An 11,465-nucleotide genomic window follows, 5' to 3' on the forward strand; every position below is an offset into this window, starting at 1 on the left:
ATGCCGCCGCTCGACCTGCTATTGGTGTTGATGATATGCTCTCTACCGTACCACCGGGTCGTTGCCCCCACACCCCCACACCCCCAACCCACATAACGAAACTCCTCGATTAGACAGATTCTTCCGCTCCGCTCCGCTGCTCGCTCTGTTTCGCTCCAGCATCTATCACTTATATAATATATGAGTCATACCTAACATATGTCGAGTGTATCTTCCGGTCACCAACAAGATATTATTACAGATGAGACCACTCCAACTTTGGTGAAATTCTGGAAAATCAAAATGAAGGTGGTAAGCAGTATTCATTTTTTATGATTCGTGGTGATTAGCTATAACATGTACCATTCTATCCGGACATCAATGTTGGCCATAGAAACTGAAACAGTGCTATTTTTTTAAGGAGCAATTATAGACATACCACACCCGATTCCTATGTATTTGCACATCTAACATCTAAACTTTGCTTTTTTACATTTATACTACCAAATCTTTCATATCACTGGAATGTTGTCCAATCCTATAACTGATCGGACAATTTGTGTGAAGGATGTGATTGCAACTCTTGAGAAGGAACCTTTGATGTCGAGATCGAATCTCTTGTATCGTCTCTATGAAAGAGCGACCGGCGATTCTGGTGCAGGATGATCTGCTGTTTTCATGGAGGAGTTCATCATGAGCTTCTCATTCACAGCAGGTATAGAATTTCAGGTAATTTAGCAGTAGATATTTGGAAGATTTGCAAATATACCACTTCATTCTCATGTCTTTACATATCTAACACCTAAACATTAACTTTTACATACATTCCAACTTTCCTATACATTAAAAGGTATGTCTTATTTTTTTCTTAAATTTAAATGATGGTATTTTTGATGTGATATGAAAAGTTTGGGTGTTATAAATGTAAAAATTAATGTTTAGGTGTTACATATGTAAATACATAATAATTGGGTGGTATGCTTGTAAATGTCTCAAATATTATTAGCTTTTGATTGGATGAAATTGTGAAGAAAATTTGATTGGCGTTTGGGGACGGGAGTGCTTTATCAACCCCTCGAGCATTTTTTATTATTTAATTTCATTTACATATATATATATTTATATATACAGAGAGAGAGAGAGAGAGGAGATATCTGGGATTAGGCTTCTCTTCCGGCTTTAATGAAGAAGAGTAGTTGTTTTGTTCTTCCGGCTTTAAAGAACAACTACTTCAGAATATTCAAATATTGAAAATGAGTCTCTCTGTCCCGGTGCAAATATTATGTTTAGTGATTGCTCGCCGGTCGGTCTGGATAAACTGCCTAGCTACACACGGTAATGCGGTTGCATCTACATCATCATCCGGAAGTGCGGTTGCAACTTTAGCGAGCTGAGATCCGATCACCTTATGATAGTAAATATATGTTTTTCAAATCTATAATCGTATCAATAATGCAGTTGCAATTGTATGTATTTGTAGAGAATAGTATTATTATTTAGGAATTTGCATTCATTTAAATGTTATTACTGTTTAATGTCTGATTTTTATTTCATAGAAGTATTTTATTAATTTAAATGTTAACTTTATCACTAATTTTCATGTTATTATCACACCTCCATGTAACGATTGCTTGTTATTTTCATAAAAAATGTTATTATAGAAAGTTGCATTTTTTTTTTGTTTAACTAATTCTTGTTAATTGCACAATCTTCAAAAAAATTAGGGGCATTTACATACATACCACTCGAATTTTATGTATAACTTAAACTTTTTATTTTTATGCCACACAAGATTTTCATATGACATTTAAAATAATGTCATTTAAACTTTTAAAAAGTGATGCATATTTTCATGCAAGATGAGGGGATGTGTAATTGATATATAGGTGTCAGATATGTAAATACACAAGAAATGGGCGTAATGCATATAAATCATCCAAAAAATTCTAGTTCAATCTTGAAAAAATATATATATCATTGAAGACAAGAATTCAAGCCTATTCATATGTGAATGAGAGTGACAAGTTGGTAAAATCTTCTCTTCAGTTAAGGAGCAAATGTTATATCCCAACTACGGACAATTTGCAATTCGCATCCTAAGGGTTCGTTTGGGGCAGCTTATAAGTGCGGGCAACATTTACAAAACGCCGCCGTAGCGTTTGGTTTGCACGTTTCGTCAGTCTATCCGAGACTGCTTTTAGGTTTTTACACTAAACGTAGGCCGCGGGTCGACCCCCGTGGTCGGCCCGCGGGCCGCATTTCAGGATAAACAGCTTATCCTGAAACGCACAAGTTGCCTTAAACGGACCCTAAGTCTATTAGTAGGGTGTCACGTGTCAAGTGTACCCACTTGGATTGATAGGTATTAAAATATATGTGGCTCACTTAACACATGACGCCCCACTATTGGACTCCAAATGCATCCCGAGTCCTACTCTAATATTTTTTTTCTCAAGTAAGAGAACCAAATTCAAAACATATTTTATTGGAGTAAAAAAAAAAACCTCCTGATTAGAGGTACAATTAAACTATTTATTCATAATTTAATCATATCCGCATACACTTTCTATTTTGATACGTTTTTATTATCATTTAACAATTGTCACGAATAAAACTGAAAAAGACAGCAACAGCACAATCAAACAAATTACCATTTAGCCCCCAGCTCACATAAAGTAATGCTTGCATAACATTCAGAAAGAGAACCTACTCCATACATCAAACACATGACCACACACTTATGCATGATGAACAAAGTAAATAAATTAACTAAGAACCCTAAATAGAACTAGGATGCCTTTTATAATCATTAATTTATTAAAAATAAATATATCATATGAATAATAAATCTTAACTTAAATAATAAACTATAAAAACCATTTTTTTTTTCCAATAACAAAGAACCAAACAGGTAATAACATCATGCCCATTGGATTACATAAAATCTCATCAAAAGTTCTGCCATCTTAAAATACAAATGCAGCGGGTAAAGACATAAATTTAAGCAATAACATTTGTTGAGTTCATCACAGGCACATTTTTTATATTTGGTTAACTTCAATAAACATGACTTTGTTTCACATCATAAAAGCCATAGCATAGGAGGTGCTCTTACTGCTTCAGATGTGGGAAACACTGATGAAGATCATTCTTGGGGTGCCTTGCTTCGGCATGTTCCTTGCACTTAGACTCCGATGTGGTGCATATAAATGTTTGCATGCAAATCTTGCACTGCATCAAAGTAATCAATTTAATGAAAAATATCAGAGAGAAAAAAAAAAAAAAAAAAAAAAAAAAAACTATATTGTTATTGGTAGACTTATAAAGCAGATGGTAAACAGAAGCATATTAACCAAAAAATAATCAAAATGCTTGAATAATAATAATATGCCAGACTCTTTAGTGACTCAACCCATCATATCTGTAGCCATTTCATTCTTTGGGCTAATATGATGGAATGTTTTGTTATCTACCAGACTACCACAAATGTGTCATTTATTTGCTTGTTAGCGATATTTTTATACTTGTACCTTTGGAGGACCATTTATTTGAAGATTTAATTGGAAAATTATTTAATTATTAACAAATTCTTCTAGCTACTTTGTTCTGTTCTTAAAATTCTGAGATAATATGTATGTATCTTCAGGATTTCCTTTTGAGAAAAGCATGTTTTCGTGTGAAATAACATGCATCTTCTTCTGAACTCCACTCCTTTTCCTAGTTTTCCGTTTCCCTTCCCTTTCTTTGCTTTCTCACAATTTATTTAATTCAACACAGTTATTTTTAATATATGAGCAAAATTTGATGAAGAAACAAAAAAATAAACTGAAACCACGAGGCCGGTTTCAGTCCATTTTCCTAACTTTATAACCTGTCCATGAAGCATTCTTCAGTAACTTTCTACTCGTTTCTGGTTTTTTATTTTTTTTTCTTGCTACCAGTGACCAGTGCCAACTAGCAAGCCATTAGGTCACTCCTCTCTCAATCTCTTCACCTTCTACAATCTTAAATTTGGCTAGATATGCTAAGGATGCAATTAGGATTGGGCCAGATCATATGCATCTAAAAATAATACTGAATCAACTTTATTCTGCTCCCCTATTGCTGGTATTTCTTTGCATTTGATTGGTTCATTCTATTAGGTGTTGTCATCTTTCATAAATTTTTAATACCATCCCCTCACCTCTGTGCATGTTCTACTCTTTTTCGTGTCAAGTCCAAACAATCCTTCTTTTTCTTTTCATTTGTCTCATCATATATTTCAATCAATCATTTTTCATTTTTCTATACATTCATCTTAATATTTGAATCTTTTACACCTTTGCATGGCTAAAACTGACTTTTTAATCACTCATCACCTTTGACTCTTACATCAAAGGCAGTTACAAAAGCCTATAAACTTGCATGGTATAATGATATTAAATAGCACTCATGAGAGCACTTATCAATTTTAACTACCTAGCTTCAACTCTAAAAAGATAAACTTTCACCGAGTGCAAAGAACATTTCTTAAGGCTTGCCGGCTGAGATGATTCCCCGACCTAGTTCGCGAGAAGCTCCAGCACGTTTCTGCCATGGAACTCACGTATGGGCAAATCTTTGCTACTAAACATCACCCATAAGTGAAATGTCACAACTTGCCCAACTATGATAAAGTGAGCAAGGATAACAATGTCCAAAAATAAGACTATGGTTCATATAAAAAATTATGGCACAATGCTTAGAACAAGAGTAAATAATGCTTGGTTGCAAGAAATAAAGGAAAATTCAAAGAAAATGGGAAAGGATAAAAGCTTTTGTATAAGGTGAATAAAATGAGGCACAAATAATGTTAAATAGAGAGTTGAAACACAAAATCTTTGACGAAAAAAATACTAAACAAGGCTATGATCATATGGATAGTATAATTTATTTTTTATTGATTGAACTAAACAAGAATAAATGACACGAAAAAATGCCAAATCTCTCCTACCAGATAAATGGGATGAAGAAAAAATTAAGTATTTTAACACTCCAACATCAAGGAAAAAGTGAGTATGATAGACCAATTAACAAATAAATTTCTGATTTTGGCAAAAAGAAGATAATAGAGCTTGGTTCTATACAAAACGGTACTATAAGAATGGAAGCATTAGTATCTCTCAAAGTAGAAAAAGCGGGAAAAAAAACTCCAAAGAAGTCAAATATCTCTGAAAGAATCATAAATTTACAATGCATACATATTGAATGAGTAATTTATTAGAAAGAAATACATCAAGATGCAAATGAGTCATCTTATATGCAATATAACCGCATCCCGCACCATATAGACCATACAAAGGAAACTTAACCTGACTGACATACTGCTAAAAGCAATAATGCTCACAACCAAAATACTCAATGTGAATCCAAAAAATAAGGCCTTGGTTTCTGTCCCAAGAACATGCGCATACCATGCTCTAACAATCTGAGTTTTAAATTCTCAAGAATCTAAATAATATTCCAATCCATCATGACTTTCTGACTAATAAAAATGGTAGTATTAGACCTAACTGTGAGTCAAATAACGGAGAAAAGCAATCAAGTACAACTTATACTCCTTGAAAGAAGAAGGCCAACAAAGATAATCAATTAGCATCCAGTTTTAATAAATATATTTTGAAGTTAATGCAAGCAAATAACATAAAATTCAATGGTGAATTGCCGAAATAATACAAGGTTTAGAAAATTTAACCCAAGAAACACAATCGAAACAAAAAAAACCCTATCACTTGAGCACAAAAGTATTCATGATTTTTGTTTTAATTTAAATTCAAACTAAACTTATTGTAAAGAACAGATCACTTCTCAGACTATTCCACAAACACAAACCCTAAACCACAGATCACTGTTCCAAAACATAGCATCGAAACCAAGGGGCAAGTGGACTGCGGAGTTCAAATAATACACCAGAAAAGCAAATACGAGTATTAGATCTTCATGTACGAGACAGATCATCAAGAACACAGTAGATTACTTCAAGAACAGTAAAAAAAAAAACCTAAGAAATTAAAAGGATGATTAAACATGTGTAGAGAAAAAAAAAACCTGGATATTCATGGCCTTCTTGTTAGAGTCAAGCTGACTCCCTGAAAAAAACAAACACGGAAAGGAAGAAATCAGTGAAAATCGAGAGAACCAAAACGAAAACCAGCGAAATAAAAGGATAAATCAATCGGAAAGGAAACCCTTAGCGGCTTTCATCTTCTCCATGTTTTTCTCTCGAGCCATCTTCGCCTTCTGCCCGTTACCGCCCCCCATCTCCGATCCCCTCTCCGCTCACCGCTCCTCTTCGATTTAGGGGACTCGATTTAGGGATGAGAAGAGCGGAAGCAGAAGCCAGGCGTATGATAGTTTTATGGGAAAGCGGCCCCAAAAATAATTAGATTAGATTATTTATTATTCTAGAAAATTAATTCAAATTTTAGTTTTACAGGAGATCAGATTATGATGGGATTGTTAACAACTGTAAATTTAATAAAGAGTCATGGCTCGCTCGTTTAAAAATATTATTGTTCGTGTTGGGCTCGTTTGTTTAGAGAATCGAATACGAGCTTTTCGCAAACTATTCACGCAGCTAAGGAGTAAAGACGAGATTTAAAATTTGATTATTTATATTAAAATATTCATTTAAATAGAATTTAATATTTTTTTATCCTATTTGTTTTAAGTAACAATTTTAATTGACTATAAATTCTTATTGCCTTGTAAATGATATTATATATATAATTTAATTATTTCGAGGCAAAATGAGCTTAAAAGAAACAAACAAATATCTATTCGTGTTCAGGTCATTTACATATCTAGTGTAAAAATATTGTTTGTGTTCGGCTCGTTTACTTATCAAAAGAGGCGAACACGAGCTATTTAACGAGCTTAATAACTGCCCTGGTTATTAGTACAATTTTCACCATTATTTAAATAATTATAATATAATATAATATTAATTTTAAACTATGTTTATTTTGGGGCATTTAGATATATACCGCCCCGTTCCTACATGGATAGAGAATATGACATGTATGCAAAAAATTACATTTTAAGAGTTTGATATGTAAATGTATAAGAATTAAGTGGTATGTATGTAAATATTATTTTATTTTATTTTATATTACTATTTATGTATAACTCCAAATTTGACTTTTATAAAGAAATATAATTTTGGAGCAATTGAGCGATGAGTGGCCCATTATTAATTATGACTTAATCATGTGCTGATCATAATTTTGTATTTCATTTTGTTCATTTAAGTTAGTTTAATATGTATCTAGATAATTCCTTTATTTATATTATATATGAGATATCATACGTGTAATTAAAACATTTGATATGGCCTTATATATTATAATCCTGTTTAGAAAAAAATGTGAGCAAGAATCTCGAGGATATCTGACGGTTGGCGTGGGAAGGCGATGTGGCATCGTGAGGGTCCGTCAAGGACAATTTGATCCCCATGCATAGCTAGACAACTTCCATACACCGGGAGAAAAGCGTTTCCCCGAGGGATCAAATACATCTTCATGTAAATCATCTTCATGTAAATCATCCTTTCAGCACATGTAGTTCGGCCCCTATGGATGAGCGAAGCAAATCATCCGACACCGAAACAGTTGGCTGGAGCTTTACTTCTGACATGTACAAGAACAAACTCTGAACAAATAGTCAAGTTGACAATTTACATCGAGCTCCCAGCGAACAACCACTCGACCAAAATAAAGCCAGGAGGGAGGCTGTGATGGGCACCAGGATATGTCGAGTAAGATGTCTTCTTAGAAACGGGCCAGAGCCTTCCAGGGTCCGCGCCCCCGTCCGGCTTGGAGCCTTCAGGACTCCCGGCCTAATATTCATGTTTTGACTAAAATACAATCACCATATCTACACATATTAGGGGTATGGTATGTAATCATACACCTTCCCCCAACCCCACCCCTCTCACCCCCAACCCTCCTATAAATAGAGGTACATTTCAATAATAAATATTACACGAATTTATTGTTCTATCCAATGCTTTTGCTAACGCTCTATTCCTTAGATGTGTCTCCGGGACATTTTTGGATTCAACATCCTAAAATGTGAGGTGAGTGTAGAGTCATGACATCGACAAGAAGAGGAGCATAGTTATCGTAGAGAGAAGAGAGTGCACAGAGAGAAAGAGCCAATGTATAGCTGACACGAGAAGACTTAGAGGAACACATGCAACAAGGGATGCAATGGATGAGGACTCAGATCATGAACCAAGTGTTGGGTCAAATCATAGAGGTCATAACGAGTGTCGCAGCTCTAGCAGAGAGTCGGGCCCCCAGGAGTAGAACCCGCCACATGAGGTCGCACTGACACACAACAACAGAAGATTGAACAATAGCTCCAAAAGGGCCAGTGACTCGCAATACCAGCACAACACGGGATCCGAACAAGTGAAGAAGCAACGACTTGGGAGCACCAAAACACTACAACAATCAAAGAAACATTTCTCCCTTCACGTCTCTAGAGCTGAAACCCCAGTGAAGTTTAAGCTTCCGCTTTGGATGCCTATCAGGGTTAGTCAAATCCCAACGACCACATCTCCTCGTTCGAATCGGCAATGTGTCTACCGAAGGTCTCAGATGCACTCAAGTGTTGATTGTTCTTTACCACTTTGAGGTCATCAGCTTTAAAGTGGGTCCACTCGCTTCCGCCCGGAAGCATCAGCAGCCTTCCGGACTTCCTAAAGCTTTTCCTAGAACAGTTTGTGAGAGCGTAGACAACAAAGAAGAGCATGTGGGCCCTGGGCTCTGTGGAAAATGAAATAGGGGCCAAAATGAGAGATGAATGTTGCGTGCAACCCTATCCTGAGGGACGAGATAAGGGACACATATCTCTCATTTCCACTCAAGTACCCCGCCAGGGAGAGTCTCTTCTCCAGAGATCGACTCTAGGAACTTTGACGATCCAGATGAAGTCTCCCGGAGCACGCCAGAGGTCCCCACACTTGCTCTAATGAGCTAACATTTCAAAAAGAAAAAAAAAAGAAACGAGTTTTCTTACCAACGTCTGATTTTCCTAGAGGCGTCCTCAATCGTGAAATGAGGGTCCCCCTCTTCATCTTAGGGTTCCTTTCGGAGGCCTTTAACTCCATCGCTGTCATACTTTTCTTCTCTCTGATATCTGACACTTCCCACAAACTCAAAGTCATGTCGCCGAAATTTTTGGGCCATAAGACCCTGTTGACGACGATAGGCTCAGTGAACTGGAACATTGACAGTTCCTCTCCCTCAATCATCTCAACATAGCAACGAATGTATTCTGACAAAAGCTTCAATCTCTTCTCTTCCTTGGTAATGGGTTGGACAGAAATCCCACAACCTCTCCGGTGCGCAACAACTATAAACTTCGACCGCCAGTCCTTAACCTTAATCTTGAACCCTATTACCCAAAGTTTGGGGTCGAAAGAGAAAATGGCGTAGTAATTCATATTAACTTTGGACCCAAAATAAATAGGAGAAGAGTTCAATGGACCATGAAATTTCCGCTAACCAAAGAAGATGATGAAAGTCATGATTATCACAGCACAATTTGGTGTCACCTACACATGATGACACCATAACTGTTAAAGATAAATTCATCTCACTACAGAGAGATAAACTTGGACCATGTCTAAACTGATCGACATACACAACCAGCCTGTCACCAAAGTAGCCCACAAATTTCTCACCTTCCGCGGTCGATCAAAGACGAACATCCAACCATAAGTCAAATGACTTCAACAAACTTGTTATATACCCATCTGAAGCAACTGACACAACCCCAAGTAAGTTCACACTGAAGAGTTCTGAGAAGTACTTAGGAGCCACGAGCGACGAGGAGAAGAAGAGGGGGTCACATAGAGAAGAAGTAAACAAACTTATAACTCATGATAGAAGTTGAAGCGACAAAAGAGCAGTAGGGAATTTTTACCATATCAAAGCACAGGAAAAGAGTCAAATCCAACACACGTACCGATGAACAAAAAAATTAAATTTGCATATATGAATTTATTTACAAAAATAAATGTTCACACCTTTTTCATCAAGTTACAACCATATTCAGTCGGGAAGAAATTTTTTCCGCTTAAAACTACTTAGTTGGAAAAGAAAAATTTTACAAGACTATCAACCATGACATATTCCAACTACATCAACTCTCCTCTCATCATAACCTTGTCTACTCTATTCATTTCAGAATACAATCAGGAGATTGAAACTTCCTCTCCGAAGGTGATTTACTCGGCCCTTAGAGATATTAGCTGCTCCAGAAGAGTGGCATCAAAAAATTAAGATTCTTTTATCCTTATCGCAACTGTTATCATCAAGGAGCAAGTGAATCAAAAATTTTTAATATAAAAAATGTGTCAGCACAAATCTCGAGAATATCCCCACAACCGGCGGAGAAAGATGGGCGTCCATCAGGGACAATCCAATACCCATGTGTTGTCGTTTGACTTCTATAGACCGGGAGGAAAGCATTACCCAGACGGACAAAATACGACTATCTTCCTAGAAATCAACCTGCCAGCACAATATTCATGTGGATAAATCGAACCTTTTTTTCTAGTCCAACCAGATGAGTAAAGCGAATCACCCGGCCCCGAAACAGTTGGTCGAACCTTTCCATCCGACCTGTACATGGATAAATTCTCTACAAATAGTCAAATCGACATCACCGGGCCCCCAACAAAGGACACCTACCAAAATGAAGCAAGTCGGGAGGTACCATGGGCACCTAACTCTGGTCGGTCAGACATCTTTGTAGGGACCAAACCCTGTCCGGCTAGGAGCCTTCTAGGATCCCGAATTCATCTGGTTGGGTTATGCCTATTATTTTGTGTCATGCATATTATTTTCTCTTACAGTGCATTTTATTGTTTTATGATTCTTATATTACATCTCTTATAAAATGTCCTTATTTCGTAGCCTCCTAATTTACTATTTTATAATCTATAATTGAATTTTTGCTCACAAATGATTCAAGTAAGATTATAAATATATTTATCTAAGAAAATAAATATTGAAGGTAGTAATTTAATGCAAGACATTATGAGGCATATAAAATAAAATTTGTAAATATAAGTATATTTGTGATATTAAAACAGTTTGACATGAAATTTTATTTGCATGTCCACGAATAGAATGGCAATTTGTATTTGTATTTATAATTTCTGAGTAGCCAACATAGCTCTATTTCGCCTCATATATCCACATTTTACACCCTAATTATTTAAAATGAAATTATTCATATTATGCTTAATCATCATTCATCGATGTTTAAATATAGCACAATTTAATGAACTGAAATTCACCGATGATCAATGATGGACTGTTTTGACATTGAATTAACCATAAATAACCTCGCAGATGGTACTCCAATTGTTAGACAAATTAGAGGCGATTGGAGACTCATAGAATAGCCTTTGACCATTCCTTTAAAAAAAACAATATATATATATATATATA

General features: G+C 35.8%; 1 protein-coding gene across 1 annotated transcript; it reads right to left on the reverse strand.

Annotated features, from left to right (window-relative positions):
- Positions 1 to 2,908: 2,908 nt before the first annotated feature.
- Positions 2,909 to 6,370, reverse strand: LOC110024426 (uncharacterized protein At2g23090-like). The gene is made up of 3 exons (XM_020724388.1): positions 6,186 to 6,370; positions 6,046 to 6,086; positions 2,909 to 3,210 (listed from the first exon to the last, which is right to left on the reverse strand). The coding sequence occupies exons 1-3, from the start codon at positions 6,256 to 6,258 to the stop codon at positions 3,091 to 3,093; spliced, it is 234 nt and encodes a 77-aa protein (XP_020580047.1). The 5' UTR covers positions 6,259 to 6,370; the 3' UTR covers positions 2,909 to 3,090.
- Between the last annotated feature and the right edge of the window lie 5,095 nt (positions 6,371 to 11,465).

This window comes from Phalaenopsis equestris, unplaced genomic scaffold (genome assembly GCF_001263595.1).
Source record: "Phalaenopsis equestris unplaced genomic scaffold, ASM126359v1 Scaffold000256, whole genome shotgun sequence".
NCBI lineage: Eukaryota > Viridiplantae > Streptophyta > Magnoliopsida > Asparagales > Orchidaceae > Phalaenopsis > Phalaenopsis equestris.

Bases quoted from the DNA above. Each gene is read 5' to 3' on its own strand.
- LOC110024426 (XM_020724388.1), bottom strand. From the start codon at position 6,258: ATGGGGGGCGGTAACGGGCAGAAGGCGAAGATGGCTCGAGAGAAAAAC. The intron at 6,087-6,185 runs GTTTCCTTTCCG...TGTTTTTTTCAG, and splicing joins GAAGATGAAAGCCGCTAAGG to GGAGTCAGCTTGACTCTAAC. The intron at 3,211-6,045 runs GTTTTTTTTTTC...ACTTTGATGCAG, and splicing joins AGAAGGCCATGAATATCCAG to TGCAAGATTTGCATGCAAAC.